The sequence below is a fragment of the Capricornis sumatraensis genome, chromosome 1 (genome assembly GCF_032405125.1).
Source record: "Capricornis sumatraensis isolate serow.1 chromosome 1, serow.2, whole genome shotgun sequence".
NCBI classification, from domain to species: Eukaryota; Metazoa; Chordata; class Mammalia; order Artiodactyla; family Bovidae; genus Capricornis; species Capricornis sumatraensis.
Genome location: NC_091069.1, coordinates 105047127 through 105066950, shown reverse-complemented (window position 1 = coordinate 105066950; position 19824 = coordinate 105047127). Strand labels below are relative to the sequence as shown.

The following is a 19824-nucleotide window of genomic DNA, read 5'->3' as shown; positions in this document are numbered from 1 at the left end:
GCCGAAACCACATTCTCTCACGCGTGTGTTGGTGAACCCCTATAAGAAGCAGTCACACATGCTTCTAGGAGCCTAACTCCCTGAGTTAAAGCCTACACGATTTAACACGTCTTCCATGAGAATAAGATGTCCAAAATGGTCACATACATTGCCACTGAGCAAAACAAATACAGTGTCTGCAGCCCAAGATCTAAGGCTGATTTTTGTTTTTCTTTTAAACCAACAGCACGCCTCAAAAATTCCAGTGCTATCAATTTGAGGTATAAAAAAATTTATACCCCGAATTATAGGCTGAAGGATTGGCCTCTAAATGCATTTCAATAAATGGAGCACTGAGAAGAGCAGTGAGGACTGGAAGGGCAGAAGGCGCTTCTGCTCCGACTCACTGCCTGGCAAACCGCGGGGGAGACTGCTACCTTTTTTCCCCCTCATCTTCTTGACTGCATCCCACAGCAAGCGGGATCTCAGTTCCCTGACCAGGGATTGAACCCGCAACCCCTTCATTGGAAGCACAGAGACTCAACCACAGAACCATCAGGAAAGTCCAAGACTCTTACTTTAAAGCTGGCATCATTCCCTTTGGCTGCGTAAAGATGGAAATTTAAAAATTTCTTTACCTCTGACCCAAACTGCTTCAAGGGAGGACAGAAAGAGCCCCTCTGGCTTGAAGACTACATTAATATTTTTGTGGAAGTATTTCAAACATATAAATACTTCCTTTTCTTCTAGCATGGAGGGTTAAAGGTTTATGCTCCTACAACCCCCCTTGGCTCATACTGTATTTTGTCTAATTGCTATCATTTAAGTTCAGCTATAAAAGAAATGGAAAATGGGAATGGAGAAAGAAGAGGAGGTCACACCTAGGTAATACTGCTCATTTCCAGAATAAGCACAGAATCAAAAAAGGAGGTAAAGAAAACATCATTTACCCTTCTTGGGTAATACGCATTAAACTCGTCTCCGATACGCCGTAGCTCTTGGGCAATCCATATCTCTGGGCGTGTATCTGCAGGTACAGCCTGAGACTGCCTCATGGAAGCTGCATGAAAACAGACAGAACAAAAATCACATTGTTTTCCATGGATCATTCAGTCAGTCCCGAGGTCAGTTTCCAGAAGTCAGCCCATCTTACACATGGGATGTTCCCAGAAGTCAAGAACTACGATCACACATTCAAGATTACAGTGGCAGGCTCTGCTATGTAACCTCTGGTTCATGAATAAGAGATACTGGAGACTCAGAAGTGCCAAATTCACATATACTGCAGCGGATGAATTACACACCTCTATTTCGTGAAGGCAAGGACAGGCGGAAATGGTACAATCAACACTGCCCAAGAGCCTTGACACACGCTACAGCTGCTGTTTAATCACTAAGCCATGTCTGACTCTTTGAGACCCCGTGGACTGTAGTCCACCAGGCTCCTCTGTCCATGGGATTTCTCAGCTAAGAATACTGGAGTGGGCTGCCATGTCCTTCCCCAGGGGAATCTTCCTGACCCAGAGACTGAACCTATGTCTCTGCACTGGCAGATGGATTCTTTACCACCTGAGAAGCCACTTACCCTTGAAACATACAAGAACGTAAGTTAGGCTGTCCAGACAATAACTATATTTTGATCATAAGGTAAGGTGAAATTCCTAGGAAAATGTCAAAACGACACAGAGGAATATGAGATGAAATGGCTGTCCTACTCAAAGTGAAGTCAGAAAAAACCTGAGAAATGAATGAGTTGGTTTCCATGGAAGGAGGCCAAACACAGCCAGTCCACACCAGCACCACTACGGGGCCAAATGAAAGCATAATTGCATGTTTTGTCTTGATATTAATGCAGTTAACAAAGATGGCCTCAAGTGTGCAAACATCACAGGGAGAGAGGAAATGCTCTGGGGGTAAGAGCGAAAGCCCTTCTGGAAGGACAAAGAGGAGGGAGGTCCGCCCTTTCATTAAGCTGTCATTCCCGAACACACCCAGTACATTCAGCTGCTGGCTAATGAGCCCGCTGCCAAGCCAAAATATGGAGCATGCAAAAAAGTGATTTGCCCAGAGATCCCAGGAGCACTAAGGAGATGGTGTCCTCCAAGGATCGCGAGGAAAAGCACTCGCCACACTCAGAGGAGTACAGGCAGGCGACACGGGCAACAGGCAGAGAGAGGAGATCCTTGGATCTCAGCTGCTCTTCACATGCGGCTTCTAACTTCCTGTTAAAAAGGGCATGCTGCACTGGCAATTAAGGCGCACACGCTCCCCTTTGACCACAGGGAAATACTTAAGCACCTATGATAATCAGATTCTGCCATAACATGAGTACAGCTTCCTGTTCTGTGTTTTCGTTAAAAAAATTTTTTTTCTTGTATGTCGTATCTGGAGTTCTATTTATCGTTACAAACAACGGTGGTGTGGGTTCTGAGCTCTGTAAGATAAGTTAAAAGTAAATTTTTTGAGTTTTTGCCATGTCCTCTTAATTTCTTGCCCCAATTTCTCTGTCCCCCAGCCCTCACCCGAGGGAAAGAGATGACCCCGAAGAGGCTGAAAGAAGCAGGGTGCCCTGCGTGTGTGCCCGCGCCATGTGCACAGGAACACTCGTGGATCCTCTCCCGGATTATCCGTGCTGGGCACGAGCCAGAGGGGACCCTCCCCAAGCACCCCGCATAAAGAACACGAACACTGGCGTCAGGGAAGCTTTCGGGAAAAGCCAGGCACGTCCCCTGAATACCTCTCCCGTCACACAGAAAACTGCCTGGCCTACCTTTATCACACACACAGTTCCATCGTTACTCTGTATAAGCCTATTAAAATTACATTTTAAATGGCTAAACTGGCAGAAAACAGTTTCAGTTCAGACATGATGCCAGATGGCAGGCCACAGTTCACTCCGATCTCCTGGGTTTGCAGCTCTTTAAGGATTTTGTCTATCAGAGGGACCAAACCATTACTGTCTTTTTACATTATCAGTGATCATGAGCTTTGCCCTTGAACTTAGAAGCTGCTGTTACCAAGTTAACTGACCCTGGAGGGAAAGGAAAGCCTCTTTTCTGTGAATGCCCACTGTGAATCTGTACCTCTGGGACTATCTCAGGGAGGCACTGATACACCTGAGCAAACCAGCACCCAGGATGCCACGTGGCTGCTCAGAGCCAACCAGCATCCGCCTCTCCGGGATCCCAGCGCCCCGCTCATTTCTCACTATCCTGGGCTCTCTCTGAGAGAGTAAGTCTGCCTCCAACCCTAGAGTCAGAAATGAAGACAGTGCCGATTATCCAAAGAGTCTGTGAAATCTAGACTGCGTGTTTTCCAAAGATGAGAGACTGGTAAAAAAAAAAAAAAAACTGCTGGCAAGTTACCCGAAGTTTAGCAAAGTAAGACACTCACTAATTTACCCAACAAATATGAATGCCCATGAGCTAGACACTACTCAGGAGATGGCCTGGATACAGCAACCAGAGGACCCAGCCCTGCTCCATGGGCTTACACTCCTGTGGATTATAGGCTAAATTTCAACTAAACGCTAAACAACTTCTGGACAGCGATACTCCTCCTTTGTATTTCTGTAACACGAAACAGATGTTTGCTCCTTGGAAAAAACGCTATGACAAAACTATACAGCATGTTAAAAAGCAGAGACATCACTTTGCCAACAAAGGTCTGTATAATCAAAGCTCTGGTTTTTCCAGTAGCTACATATCGATGTAGCTGAGCGCCGAAGACTTGATGCTTTTGAATTATGGTGCTAAAGAAGACTCTTGAGTGTCCCCTGGACAGCAAGGAGATCAAACCACTCAATACTAAAGGATATCAACCCTGAATATTCATTGGAAGGACTGTTCCTGAAGCTCCCACACTTTGGCCACCTGATGTGAAGAGCCAACTCATTGGGAAAATACCTCATGCTGGGGAAGACTGAAGGCAGGAGAAGGGGATGACAGGGGATGAGATGGTTGGATGGCATCACTGACTCAATGGACATGAGTTTGAGCAAACTCCAGGAGACGGTGAAGGACAGGGAAGCCTGGCGTGGGGTCACAAAAAGTCAGAAACGACTGAGCAACTGAACAACACAGAACAGAGGAAGCTCTCTTGGTAAATTTCCCCTACGCAGTAGATGAAATTTATTCAATTCTACCGATATTTAAAACCCCCACTGACGTGTGCGGTTAAGGAGGTTCTATCTGACTCACGTGAGGTCTGGAGGCTGGAAGCACCACGGGAGCCTGTTCAGTATCAAACCGAGCACCCAGTGACTGCATCAACCCAGCACCTGGAACTTTGGGGACCAGATGCGACTTACTCACCTTAGAGATAAACGTCTTGCTATTTATGGGGTAAGGAAATAAGCAGATGCTTCTTCGACAGAAAGAAGAGTTCTGTAATGAACTGTTAGCATCGATAAACACACAGAAACATATCTACCAGGTCTGGCCAGGAGATTCAGGTGGGTTGTGTCTGCAGGTGGCCCCTGAAGCCACATTCTTACATAAGCTCCTGGAACAGACTCCACAGACCAGACCTTGAGAAACACTGAGCAGAAGGGGAAGAAGCCAGGGATCAGTCCTGGGGCCCAGACCTGCGTCTGCAGAGAACACTCAGGAGCTTGAAATTCTTCTTAACCTTAGATAATGGCCAGGTTAGACTAGGCTTAGCACCTGCTAACTGATAACAGATCGGTAAGAGAGCTAGCCACTGTTCTTGCTGCTCTTTAGCTGCTCAGTGGTGTCCAGCTCTTTGTGACCCCATGGACTGTAGCCCACCGGCTCCTCTTTCCACGGGAGGAGCAAGAATACTGAAGTTGGTTGCCATTTCCTTCTCTCACAGGACCTTCCCAATCCAGGGATCAAACCCATGTCTCCTGTATTGATGGGCGGATTCTTTACCACTGAGCCGGCAGGGAAGTCCAGCTACTGTTCTTAGGAGTATTTTTTAAGTTTCTATAGAACAGTGACATACAATACAAATTAACTTTTACAAAGGAGACTGATCTGTCTGGGCTACTCTATCACCATTTGGGGCAGTTTTTTGAGTAAATACTTTCTCGTTGCTTGAATTTATAAACCTAAAGTGTTTAATGACCAACATGCATCCTGCAATAAAGACTAGCCAATGTGTATACAGAGTATTGGTTTTCAAGTAAGACTGTAAGGCAAAAATTCTATTTTAATTATTTTCAGAAGCATCCTATTCCTGTATTTTAGAAAGGTACTGTTAATCTGTAATACGATGGACTTTTCCACCTAAGTTTCAGAGACTATTTCTTAAGTGACAAAAGTCTCCTTTTCGGGGGAGGACGGGAAGCCTTTTCCTAGCTTCCTCACTAGTTTAGTGTCTGTCTGCCCTATGTGGCCTCATGTCACTTGAGAACCTAGCAAGACAGAGAGGGGGTCTGGCTGACCTGAGAGTCAGCTTATCAGTCCCAGGCCAGCACTGGTTGGAGCCAGAACAAAGGTTTTTATTTCCTTTACCATCAGTTTGTGGAATTCTTCTCCACAGTGACCAGAGCATTGACCACTGCAGTGAGGAAGGGATCCACGGCTCTGTCTTCTGAAGGTGAGCCTGGAGCTGGTGGCATTAAAGGCCAGGGGATACTTGGAAAAAAAACAAACCACCCTCAATCCTACAATCCTTTCTAGATACTTTATCTGCCTGCTCCCCTCCGCATGTACTCCACTTATCAAAAAGATAAATTAATATCTCTATAAGAAAGAGAAACATCATTATGCTGTCTGCAATGTGCTTAATAGCCATAAATGTTACCTGGGCTTCCCTTGTGGCTCAGCTGGTAAAGAATCGCCTGCAACGCAGCAGACCTGGGTTCTGTCCCTGGGTTGGGAAAATGCCCTGGAGAAGGGAAGGCTACCCACTCCAGTATTCTGACCTGGAGAATTCCATAGACTATATATAGTCCATGGGGTCGCAAAGAGTCGGACACGACTGAGCAACGTTCATTTTCACTAACAAATTGTGTTTCTACTGGAAACAAAAGCTTTATTACTACGCAAAAAGATCACATTTTAAAATTAGTTTTCTTACATACACATAAAAGCTTCTTCAAGGGGGAAATAATAGTGATGAGGCGTATTTTCACCCACAGAAAATGCAGTTTCAGCATTTAAGAAAGCATTTCATTCATAAAGGTGGGAACTAAAACGGGAGAGGGGGCGGAGGACAAAAAGGCACAGCCAAACAGGAACTGCTCTCAACGTAAAACTGTTGTCCTGTCGCTCAGCTGTGTTTGACTCTTGGCGACCCCATGGACTGTCGCCCGCCGGGCTCCTCTGTCCACAGGATTCTCCAGGCAAGAACACTGGAGTGGGTTGCCATTTCCTTCTCCAGGGGATCTTCCCACCCCAGGCACAGTATCTGCCCTGGCAGGTGGATTCTTTACCCACGGAGCCACAAGGGAAGCCCAATGCAAAGCTACTACTGCCCAAAAGCTGTAGCCAGAAGCCCACACAAGGCCAGCTCTGACCCCACAGCGTCTTCCTGAGCTCGGGAACTGGCTGGGAGCCCAGATTTCCAACCAAAGCCACTCATCCAAACTTGTAAGGCAGGACTACCCTGGTGGTCCCGTGGTTACAGAATCCGCCGGCTGGTGCAGGGGACACGGGTCCAGCCCCTGGTCCAGGAACGAGGGTCCCGCATGCCACAGGTCACCTACCGCTGCCCGAGCATCACACTGCTGGGCCTGCCCACCCTAGAGCCTGTGCTCTACAGAAGAGGCCCCCGCGGCGAGCCTGTGCACACTCTGACCAGAGAAAGCCCGTACACCGTGACGAGGGCCCAGTTCAGCACCCCACAAAGGCTTAGCGCGCAGCTGCGCCAGAGGCGGCGAGCCAGCAAACTGAGACACGCTCAGTACAGCTCATTGACCCTCCTGCAGACAATTTTATGGAATCTGGCACTTACCGGTAACCCGATTTCCTACAGGGAAAAAAACAAACCCACAAGGTGCATGATTAATCTATTTTTCTCTACCAGTGTAGAGGCAGGTAGAAAGCAGGACCTTTTTCAACACCAAAGAACTCTCTAGTTACTGAAAGATGTGCAGTGTTTGATTAACAGACTGTTGTGGTTCAGCTACAGAACTAGTTTCCAGCCCAAAGGGTAATTCCAAATCTTAAAAGTTCAACAACTGAAAAAAAATTAATATCGTGGTTAAGTGGCTGATAGTGAAATCAGGCTGAGGCTTTCGGAAAGGGCTTTCTGTAGCGCTGCCAGCAAGAGTGGGAACATTAAAAAAAAAGAAAACGAGATTGCCACTGCGTAAAGAGCTTGACGTCAGTCAAGCCAAACCTGATTTCTCCTGAATGCTCAACCACCTCACCCCACTGCTCCGAACGGCAGGTGTTCAAAGGCACCGAGGTCCCAGCCTGACATCCACTGCCATCCTTCCACACCCAACCAGGGGGCTGCGAGCATCCGGGGGCGGGGCTAGGGGAGCGCAGGGTATACCTGCGCGCACACCGCTTTGGTCCTCCTTGGGGACAGGATGTTCTCACATCCCTGGGCCAGCAACGGTCTGAGTTCCCAGCATGTCACTACTGGAGCTTCAAGTGCAGAACTGGAAACCAAACAGAAACCCACAGGAACATGCACTCTACACTGTTCTCAGGTGTTCAGTGGATTGCAAGCACTGGGGTAAAATCGAGATCAGATTTTCAGCTAACCAATGTGAATCGAGCTCTGAATCAATTTCCAGCTCAGGGCTGAGAAAGGAGTTCTCTTCCTTGCAGAGATGCTGAATGTATGACTGAAGAGATGATTGTTTTTATTTTAAACACACCACAGCATGTACTGAGGCAAGTAAGAGCTCATTGTGCCTATTTACCAGGGACTATGGAGCAGCAAGCAAGAATGGAAAGACAGTCCCTCCTCCTGGCATTTAGGGGCTGAACCAAAAGCCATAAAAGAGCCACTTTGTAGGCTCTGAAACCAGGGCTAAACCAATTCTGAAACAGATGCTCCAGAAATTCTGAGGAAGCACTGATTCTGCATGCGGCCCCTTAAGATTATTCATTTAAGGAAGTAAAAATTCTGGGATGTTTATCCAACCCAACAGTCTCCTGACTTAGGGGGCTATCTTCGGAAGTACCTTTATTAACGAAGATTTGTCCACAGCTGACGAGGAGGATGAGGAAGTCACTAGCCATCCGGCCACCATTTCCACTGGAAACCCATCTGAGGGGCTGAGCGGTCTCGGACGCTTCTGGATCCCCAGCCCCAGGGTAGAAGGGCTGCTGCCGTGACAGCTCAGCTGCAGCAATGCTTTCAGAAGTCACCTTCCACTCTGATGGTTCTCACAAAGCAAATGAGCCAGAGCCCAATTATCTGCAGACACACACCTCTCTCTGGATCTATTATTTCCCAACTGCCTCATCTTGTTATTGAGACTCCTCTATCAATTCCACTGAGCCACTGGATGAAAATGAAAGGGAACTGAAATAAAGCGATGGCACACAGCATCATTACTCATCAAGTTTTTACACCTGTTTTTCCCTGGCACACATGTAGGTTAACCTCTAAGCAGTTGCATGAATTCAGGATGGTGCTTTATAAACAGCTGCTGGGATCAAAAAACAAAAAGAAAACTTAGGAGCTGCAGCCAGTGTGTGTTGCCCACTGCTTTTACGTGACTGTGAGTAAGAAAATCAAAATAAGCTACTTCAATCAATTTCCAGTCTGACCGTGTGGAAACTGCCAGAAAGCCAAGGCCATGAGGCTGGAAATCAGTGTTTGTATCTTTTCCCTGTGACAGCTACCTGTTTCTTACAATGAACTATGAATTTAAAAGCATTAGGATGAATGTTATGCCTTCTTACTAGCTATGCAACCTCTAATGAACTAGCTCCCCATATCACCCGAGCTGTCCCCCACAATCCATGTTTTTCCAGGAGCCAGTGACATGCCAGAAGCAAACCCCGATTTTGAGTTTTTACGTCTATGTCCAAGGACATACCAGCTAACTCTGAGTCACAGCAGGAGCCAGCAGGTGGGGACGTGGCAGAAGCTTCCTGTACCGCAAGGCCTGCACCCTGGCCTGGGACAGGTGCCCCGCTTTTCCTAAGGCACCGCAGTCCTGCTGACGGGCACTGGGGGCTGCAGAGTTCCTCCTTCTGGGAACCGGAGCTTTCCCTTCTAACCCCAACCCAAATCTAGACTCTGTCCCCTGGGGCTACAAAGATAATCCCTCTCAGTCACCACCCTGCCTTTGAATCATGAAGCTGCTACCATGTGCCCCACATGTGGTCCTGAGTCAGATCCTTCCATGTTCCTTTCGTGGCAAGGTGCTCCATCTGGTCCGGCTGCATCTGTTCCCCAGCACGCGCTGCTCTGAGCAGTGTGGGGCCATGGTCTCACTAGGTCTGGACGGGCGCAGGAAGACAGGTGACGGGACTGTTCCTCGCTTTCCCCGTATGCACCTCGCCCCACTGTCCCCAGGACCGCTGTGTCTCTTATTCCTACAGTCTTAACAATTCTTCCCAGTCAGTCCTAAAGGAAATCAACCCTGAATACTCAATGAAAGGACTGATGCTGAAGCTCCAATACTCTGGCCACCTGATGTGGAAAGCTGACTCATCGGAAAAGACCCTGATGCAGGGAAAGACTGAAGGCAGGAGGAGAAGGGGACGACAGAGGATGAGATACCTGGGATGGCATCATCGACTCAATGGACCTGAGTTTGAGCAAACTCTGGGAGACAGTGAAGGACAAGGAAGCCTGGCGTGCTGCAGTCCTTGGGGTCGCAGAGTCAGACACTACTTAGCAACTGAACGAGAAGATTCCTTCCAGAATATCGTGGAGGACTTGGCTGTGCAGTCTTCTTTTGAAAAACAAAAATAACCTCCCAGATAAATATAGTCCAAGCTATGCTCCTTCCACTGACAGCAGAGACAACTTCCTATCCACAAAATTTATTTCACCACTTATTCCAGCAAAACTACGAAAAGAGAAATGCTTTTTGAAGACCCTTGACAAGTAAACATACAACTCTACATGTTAATTCACTTAAGACCATTCCTTAGAAATAAAGTGTTAAAAATTTTGAGGTTGCTAGCTTTTGGTAACCTGGGTTCCTGGCCCATCATCAGATCTAGGGGAGGAAACAAGAATTTACACTACGAATATAAAAAATTTCTGACTAGAGAGCGCATGGGGCTTCCTCTATGAAATTTAATGCTGGCGGCAGGAAACAGGTGATGAAAATCTCTTCTCCTCAGTTCACATGAAGGTCTTAAGCATCATAGTGTTTTGTCTTAATAACAGTGGAGACCCAGGCAAAGGGGCCAAAACAGAATCCTGAAAAGCTGCATCCGAAACAGCTTTCCAATTAAGACCTGTAAAACCCTATAATTTTATTTATGCACTTAAAGTTTATCAAGGCCATGTGCTAAGTGAAGCGCTTAGCTGTTAATGCAGATATATGGTGACTGATAACACACTCGAAGGATGAGGTATAATGAAAGCTTCCCACTTAAAACAAATTCACAAGAGCCAGCTGCCTCTTCTTATCCCACATCGTATCAAGAGAGAAAACATCACACCTCAATTCCAGACACTGTTTTGCATAATCACAAGGACGGAATCATTGTGTTTGGACATTTGATGGTTTAAGTATTTGGCCTCAAAACACATGTCTGTCTCAGTTGGGCTGTCTGATTCCTCTCCCCTAGAAAATTCACAAAGCTTCTGTGTCTAGAAGACACATTGATGCTGAACGCAGGGGCGGGGGCAGCGAGGAATCCCTCCAAGGGACACAGGCGAACACAGCCCCAAAGCCTTTTGTAGAAAAGCGTTAGTCACTCAGCCCTGTTCGACTCTGTGACCCCATGGACTGTAGCCCGCCAGGCTCCTCTGTCCATGGAATTCTCCAGGCAAGAGTACTGGAGTGGTTGCCATTCCCTTCTCCAGGGGAGCTTTCCAACCCAGGGATCAAACCCAGGTCTCCTGCATTGAAGGCAGATTCTTTACCATCTGAGCCACCAGGGAAGCCCTTTTTATAAAAAATCCCATGATAAAAAGAAACACTGTAAGAATTGAACCCTGCATAAAAAATAAGAAAACCAAAAGGCTCAAGTGAGCAGAGAATCTGATTGGTGTGGTGAGTAGTCCATCAGAAAGATGGTTGGAGCCCAAGTTCCTTCATCCATGGACCAGCCTGTACCAACCCCACTGAAGGCACCACCTAACCTCTACATGACAAGGCAATTCCTGGGGAGGAGGCAGTGACCCTAAGGCCTCCTCTGCAAACCACAAGAATGTCCTGTCAACGGCTGTGCCACGTCCCCATGCAGGACAAGAACGGAAGCCGGTCACTGCTCTACTGCTCCGTGGGCTCCGATCCTGGGCGCAGCAGTCTGGCTGCCCCTGGGCATCCGAGGTGGCACTCGTGGTGAAGAACTTGCCTTCCAGTGCAGGAGACAGAGAGACACGGGTTTGATCCCTGGGTCAGGAAAATCCCACGGAGGAGCAAACGGCAACCCACTCCAGTATTCTTGCCTGGTGAATCTGACGGACAGAGCCCGGCGGGCTACAGTCCATGGGGTTGCAAAGAGTCGGATAAGACTGAAGTGACTTAGCACAAGCTTAGAAACCCAATGTGCAACACCGATTAAACAGGGTCACTCCAGTTCAGTGTAGCCTCCACCAACCAACTCCCTACAGTGCCCCTCTGACCACTGCAGACTGGCTGCGACACCCTCCCGTTTCAGGAGGACACAGGTCCCCAGCCAGCTGGAGAGACCTGCCCCGGGGACTGCACAACATCAGAGAAGGGTCACGACTGGCCTGGGTCACTTGCCGGAAGTGTCCACTCCAACACTTCCTTCCTACCAACTATTAGAAATAAGGACCTGAGAGAGCACGGAGCATGGTTGGTGTGTGCGTCAGGCTTCCCTTACAGAAGGAACCCAGTTCTAAGCTTCCAAGGCTCCCAGGGACAGAATCCACGTGACAGGAGACAGGGAATCTCAGACACTCATCCACGCTTTAATATCAGCAAACTCTTTTTAAACTGACAAGTATATGAGCTTGTTCTCCTTATCACCACAGTTCCTTAGGCTGGCAAGTTGTCTTGACCAGTTTAGCAGAATTTATACTCACTGCAGGCTTCCCTGGTGGCTCAACAGTAAAGAATCTGCCTGCAATGTCGAAATGTCAGGTTCGATTCCTAGATCAGGAAGATCCCCTGGAGGAGGGCATGGCTACCCATTCTAGCATTTTTGCCTGAAGAATTCCATGGACAGAGGAACTTGGTGGACTACAGTCCACGGGGTCAACAAGGAGTCAGACACAAATGAGCAACTACACATCCCCAGAGATCTAAATTCAAACATTTACTAAGATAGCATAGATCCAGAATTCAACTCCAGACTACCCTGCATTAAGAAATTTCTCAAAGGAGGAAAAACCAGACAATAAACAAGAACCCTTTAGTCTCTCCCCCAGCACTTATTCCACAGAAAACTCACCTAAACTAAGGCTGTCAAGTGTGGCTCATCCCATACACCGCCACCCGCCCCTCTAAGACACACATCTGCAAGAGAGAAACAGGTCCCTACCACACAAGCAAGTTGCTGTGAAAAGTCGCAGGTCACTCACTGAACTGATAAATCGCTTACATCCAAATGTTTTAGGAACTGGAGTGGGACGCATGCTCTGGTCTAGGAACGGGACTCATTTTTGGGGAAAAAGGTCCCCAGAGCAACTCAGCTGAGCAGCATCATGTCGAACCAGTATTTTTACCATACACCCTCTTGGACTGAAATGGTTCATTTCTTTTTTTTTTTTTTTTAAGAAATTTTAGCTCCAAAATCATTTTCACGCCTAAAGGCCTCAAAGCCCAAACTAAAGGGAGCGCTGCGTCCTGTGCAGAGCGCCAGGCTCAAGGCTCTGGGTCCAGGACAAGACAGGGCTGCAGGCAGCCCTCCCCCATCAGCCTGCGGGCACGCGTGGCCAGGCAGCCCTTCTTAGGAGCCGGTCGGCTCACCACTGGTTAAACCCTCGTGAACCACCGGGATGTGATCCAGGGTTGCAAACAGAGGAAATGCAAAGTGAATGTGGGGTTACCATAGGACGCCGGGAATACCGACTCACTCTAAGCAAATACTTGAAACCACGAAGGCCTAGCCTCTTACACACTGGGCTTCAACCTGTCCTCCCAGGAACCCGTCAGCTCACAGCGTGTACAGAAAAGTTCTCAAGGGTTCATGACTCATTCACTCAGAAGTAAAAACCAAAATTTAACAATGGCCAAGAAGCAGAATTTGCACAGGGAAAAGGAAAAAAAAGCTGTTTTAAAATTCTCAATTCTATTCATGTGTGTGCACTGAGTCACTTCAGTTTTGTCTGACTCTGTGGGGCCCCATGGACTGTAGCCCGCCAGGCTCCTCTGTCCACGGGATTCTCTAGGCAAAAACACTACAGTGGGTTGCCATTTCCTACTCCAGGAGATATTCCTGACCCAGGGATTGAACCCATGTCTCTTACGTCTCCTGCACTGGCAGATGTATTCTTTACCACTGGGACCAGCTGGTGAGCCCCTTGTACAGACCAGGGGGCACCCACCACAGGCTTCATCTCTCCTGAGATAAGCAGGCCAGTGGCTGGATTCTCTCTCCAGTAAGCATATTTCATTTCCTCCATTGCCATGAACTGCCCACAACACACTAACGATCATGTGTGTGCATGTGTGTTTGTGCCTGGGCGCACGTGTATTAGCCCTGCTGTTCTCTGTCCCTTGGCAGGTAATGACTTTCACAGACAGGCTTCCTGAACCTGGGAAGGAACCCAAGTGTCTCACATCTCCTGCGCTGGCAGGCAGGTTCTCTATCAATAGCACCACAATTCTGTTTAGCCAATGACTACTGCTAACGTTAAAACAGTGAGCAAAATACCTCTTATTTTGAAAAAAGTTGCAATAACTTCTAACTGCAGGAAAAAGCAGTTCAAGCCTGTCTTAAGTGTCCAGATCTTTCTTTCTCCAAATACAAGTCTTGAGCTACAGTCAAGTTTCTGCCTAAGTCAACAGGCCATCCTTCTCAGGTGTCCCTGACACAGACCTGGTTCCAACAGAGCCGGTGCAGTAGGGGTTTCCAGATGTTTCTCCATGGTCCAAATATCTGCCAAGGTTCTTCTCAGGGTGATGTGCAGGTTCATGGGCAGGTCAAGGGTGATTTGGACCTCCCCTGCCCTCTCAGGCCACTTCCTAGAAAAGATTTTCTTTCCTTTTTTGCTTGTTTGTTCTGGGGCCTGGCAGGGTTAGAATTACAGCTCATTTCCAGATGAAATGACTTCCTTGTGGGTTTCCTAAAGTCCTAAAATGACAGCTCCTTCCCATGGAAAGGAGGAAGGAATGTTTCATTCTGTCACGCTCAGGGTCCTGCCGGAGCCTCCACAGTCCCTGAGCAAGGAAAACAGTGACCAAGTCCCTGCCAGCTGCTCTCTGCCCAGGAGCTTATACAAAAGCCCTCAACTCTTGAGATGTGAGCACTTCTGTCTCCATCTGATGGATGAGGAAATCGAAGCTCTAAGAGACAAACAGATCTGCCCAGGCTACTCGTGGGGCTGAGAACAGCTGGGCACCACCCAGACCCCACTCCAGACCCATGTGCAGCCCTGAGACAGGAAGGCAGTCCTACAGGTGCCCAATCAACGCTCACCCTGCCAGCCGGAGCTCTTACACCATGACTCAGGTGGCACCAGAGGTAAAGAATCCGCTTGCCAATGCAGGAGACCTAGGTTTGACCGCTGGGTTGGGAAGCTCCCCTGGTGAAGGGCATGGCAATCGAGTCAAGTATTCTTGCCTGGAGAATCCCGCGGACAGAGGAACCTGGTGGGCTAGAATCCATGGGGTCGCATGGAGTCGGACACGATTGAAGTAACCGAGCATGCACACACTCACTTTGCTAAAATAAAAGGGAGACCCCCAAAGAGAACACTAGGAGGCGAACGTCCACCTGGAGTACTTGTGATGAGCCAGAAGCTTCATCTCACCTGGATCAAATGTTTACCAACATAACGCATGTGGCTGTTAACACTAAGCCATACAAGTTAACGCTGAATTACACACGCCATAGTGACAAGCTGCTGGTCAAAATGCCAAAAGTGAAGGTTAAAAAAATTTTTTTAAGTCTTTTTTAATTTAAAATTAAAAATAATCTTTTTAAGATTTTTTTTTTTGATGTGAGCCATTTTAAAAGTCTTTAATGAATCTGTTATAATATTACTTCTGTTTTATGCTGGTTTTTTTGCCCTGAGGCATGTGAGATCTTATCAAACCCACAGCCCACCCTTCCCCGACCCCCACATTGGAAGGCAACGTCTTAACTACTGGGTTGCCAGGGAAATCCCCCCTCAAATTTTAAATATATACATTATGCATCAATTATATTATAAATGCTACTCATGATGGTTTTCCAAATACCAAAAAAAGAAAAAAAAAAGGTAAGAAGGTTAAGACCACCTGTGAGTTGAATACAAAAATTTTCACTATTAACATTTTCATGTATTTTTCTTCTAATCTTTTTGTTATGCTTATAAACTGCTTGAACACAAAATTACGTGCTATGGGGTACATGTTCATGTCGCCCATAAAATTCACCTCCAGTGTGATGTACATGGAGGTGGGGCCTATACAGGGTTATCAGGTCATGAGGGCGGAATCTTCGTGAGTACAGTTAGTGCCCTTAGAAGAAGGGGTCAAGGAGTTAGCTTCCTGTCTTCCCACCTCGTGACACAGGAGCCACCTACGAGCCTGGAAGAGGGTCATCGGAGCCTGACCATGCCAACACCTGGATCTCAGACTTCCAGCTTCCAGAACTTCAGACAAATGTTTATTATCAAAGCCACCCAATCTACGGTGTTTTAGTTACAGCAGCACAAACTGACAGTAACACTACGGTGTCATCAAGAACTCTGTAACTCTGTAAAGCTTAACATTACGCCAGGAGCATTTTCCATGTGATTATTCTTTTTAGCATCTTTACGAAGACAGCTTCACAATCACAGCCCAGGGATGTGTAGTAACGTAGAGGTTTTCCTATACCATGAGTACTGCCATGGTTTTCCGGTTGGTGTAAAAAACGCCATGATGTACGCTCTGCACATACGCTTCCGCCAGCATTTCCTGTGAAAGGAAGGACTGTCAGGCCCTCTTCTGTGCCCACCGAGCAGGGTCTGCAGGCAGGTGGGTGACACAGGGCTCACAGCCCAGTGCCCGACACAGCACAGCACAAGTCTCTAAGGACAGACATTTGCTTTGTGTCCACAAGAACTCCACAGACCAGGAAAGCAGCCTAAGGCCACGTGCCCTGGCCCAGGTCCTGGCCACTGATGTGAATGACCAGAGGACAGTGACGGCAGCGTGAAAGCGGCTGGGAGTCCGTCTCGGGAGGAGTATGTCGAGGCTGAGGCTGACCCAACGAAGGAAAAGCAAACACCGCTGGACTCTGGTGTGGGCAGTGGGGGTCCATGGGGAGTCCTGCCCAGAACGGGGGGGCGACCACAGACCAGGAGTGTGTGGACACTCGGGCACCGGACAAGTGCTCTGAATCACTGGTTTGAAAAGTAGGTCAGGAAACACTGTGTCAGATGGTCTGGCATTCAACTGGCAATTATGTGCGTATGCAGATCTAGAAATCTAACACTGCCAAGGTCCTAAATATTAACTAAGACAAATCAATGGATGATCAGTCTTCTTCCTGCTTTACAGTAGAGTCCAGTCATTCCAAGAACTACAGGACTTACCATTTTCCTTAATGAGAAGTTCCTCTGCAGCACGCGCTGCCAAACTTGAGTTACCCATACATTTTCAGGCAGTGCATATGAGGGGGGCCTGCTGGGTACCCACTGAGGGTACACTACCAGAGGATTACAAGACTGAACACTGCAGTTAGTAACTGAAAAACATGTCAAGGATTACTGTTCAATCTCTTCCGACACGAAAAGCCTATCATCCCATATAGAGTAAAAATAAAGGGCGAAACACACGATTTCTCATATGTAGTAGTACTGGGTTGGCCAAAAAATTAGTTTGGGTTTTTCCATTAAGATGTTACAGAAAAACCTGAATGAACTTTTTAGCCAACCCAGTACTTTGAAACCAGAGCCAGTCAACATCAGTTGTGAGCACTTGGTGAAAAGAAAATAAAGGTTTCTAGTTTCACGAAGGTGGGGTCTCCCTGTTCTCCAAGGTCCTCCTTTCTCACAACTAAAAACCCTGGATTTTAACAGGCAAGCACAAGGTCTTCCCTGGAGGCTCAGTAGTAAAGAATCCACCTGCCGAAGCAGGGGACATCAGTTTGACCCCTGGTCTGGGAAGAGGCCACACGTGGTTCAGCAACTAAGCCCACGCGCCACAACTAACGGGCCTGTGCTCTAGAGCCCGGGCATCAGTTGCAACTACCGAAGCCCTCTCACCCTAGAGCCTGTTCTCTGCAATAAGCAAAGCCAAAGCAACAAGCAACCCACACACTGCAACCAAGAGCAGCCTCCGCTCGCCGCAACTAGAGAAAAGGCCTGTGCAGCTGTGAAGACTCATCACAGCCAGAAAGAAAAACACAAATAAAATTAACAAAATAAGTAAAATAAGCACAGAGGACTGAGCGGGAAATGAGAGTGGGCTCCCTGGGGACCGCGGGATTTGAGGAATGACGTGGGGGTGACTCTCCTGGATCCTCTGATTACCCTCCATACCCCCAGCCGCAGCACTGCAGACGCCTGCAATGCAATCTCCAACAGGCCGAGGAAAAACACAGCAAGGAGAGCCTGTCTGCCTGAGCCTAAGGACGGGGGATGGGGCTCCCCCAGAGCAAAGTCTCTTAGCCACACCCACCCGACTGCAGAGGGGCACTGCGCGCCACCCATCCCCCACCCAGCAGGAGTGCCCCCTGCTCTGCAACCAGCCAGCTGGTGCGGCAGGTCAGGTGCGGAGCTGGCCTCCCAGGTGATGCGCAGAGGAAACAGAAGGTGCTGCGGTCCCACCCTGGGGGCCGCATGGAGAGCTGACCCTGCTGTTGTTTAGTTGCTAAGTCGTGTCCCACCCTTTGTGACCCCGTGGACTGCAGCCTGCCAGGCTACTCTGTCCTTCACTGGCTCCTGGAGTTTGCTGACCCGCCACCCTGACCAAGCAGCACGGAAGCAGTAACAGGCTGGGGGAGTCGCCACCACCCATGTGTGTGTGAGCGCACACACACACACGCCCACACACACGCACGCACACACACATGCACGCACACACACACGCACGCACACGCACACACAGTAACAGGCTGGGGGAGTCACCACTACCCATGTGCGTGTGAGCACACACACACACGTGCACACACACACACGCACACGCACACACATACACAGTAACAGGCTGGGGGAGTCGCCACTACCCATGTGCGTGTGAGCGCACACACACACGCACGCACATGCACGCACGCACACACACAGTAACAGGCTGGGTGAGTTGTCACTACCCATGTGTGTGTGCGTGTGCACACACACACGCACGCACATGCATGCACACACACACAGTAACAGGCTGGGTGAGTCGTCACTACCCATGTGCGTGTGAGCGTGCGCACACACACGCGCACACACACACATACACAGTAACAGGCTGGGTGAGTTGCCACTACCCATGTGCATGTGAGCACACACACACGTGCACCCACACACATACACAGTAACAGGCTGGGGGAGTCGCCACTACCCATGTGCGTGAGCGCACACACACACGCACACACGCACACACACAGTAACAGGCTGGGTGAGTTGTCACTACCCATGTGCGTGTGAGCGCATGCACACACACACAGTAACAGGCTGGGTGAGTCGCCACTACCCATGTGCATGTGAGCACACACACACACACAGTAACAGGCTGGGTGAGTCGCCACTACCCATGTGCGTGTGAGCGCGCACACACACACACACACACACGCATGCATGCATACTGTCCGTGGGCCCAGCCCCCACCTCCACCTAACGCTGATGAGCAATGAGACAGAACAAGTCAGAGTGAGTCACCCTTACCTGCGTCAGGGGGAGGGCTAGCGGGAAGCTGAACCTGCCCACCCCCTGGCAGCAGTAAGACTGAAGGAGGCAGCAGGAAACCCACTGGCCCCCCATCTCAGCCTTAAGAGTCAGCAGGACCCGGTGGGTCACCAGGTCTCCACAGCCACCCAGCAGGAAGGGGGAACCAGGCGTGGCAGGCAGGGCTGGCGTTCGCCCCCCTCCAGCCTCCACTGGTGTCAACAGGGAGCAGAGAGGAGCTGAGCCTTACCCCCCCGCCCCCGCCCCGCGGAAACAAGGCCTGCAAGTCAGTCCTCCACCTTTTCCCCTCCTCGAATCGGCAGGGCAGGGCCGAGGGAGCGTCCGCCCCCAGTGGGGCTCCGTGAAGCCGCACAGTCAGTGCCCTGCTGCGCTGGGAAGGGATCCGAAGGGATCTGAACGTCCACTCCCCAACCCCGGCAGGAGCAGGCAAAATCTTAGAACTGAAAAATACATTTAGAGTAAAAAAGCACTGGATAGGACCAACAATAAGAGTGGAAGTGACAGAGGAGAGTTGGCTGACATGAACCTGATCAACAGAATTTCATCAGAAGAGAGAGGGTACGTGATGAAAAATGAACAGCCATCTCAGGGACCTGTGAGACCCCAACACAACACTAATACTCTCCTACAGGAGTCCCACAAGAGGCAGGAAGGGACTGGGAAAGTATCCAAAAATGTAACGGCTAAAAACTCCCCAAACTTGGCACAAAACATCAAATCACAGATTTAAGAAGCTGACTGAATCTCAAAAGAGATAAACCTAAAAAATCCAAGCCACATTAAATTTCT

At 48.8% G+C, this 19824-nt stretch overlaps 1 protein-coding gene across 2 annotated transcripts in view; it reads right to left on the bottom strand.

Annotated features, from left to right (window-relative positions):
- The window catches only part of BCL2L11 (BCL2 like 11), a 45810-nt gene that overhangs the window by 13184 nt on the left and 12802 nt on the right, over positions 1-19824 (bottom strand). For both annotated transcript variants that reach the window (XM_068975799.1, XM_068975801.1), the window contains one exon: positions 930-1039. In XM_068975799.1, the coding sequence (XP_068831900.1) occupies positions 930-1039 (110 nt within the window). The remainder of the gene's footprint in view (positions 1-929; positions 1040-19824) is intronic.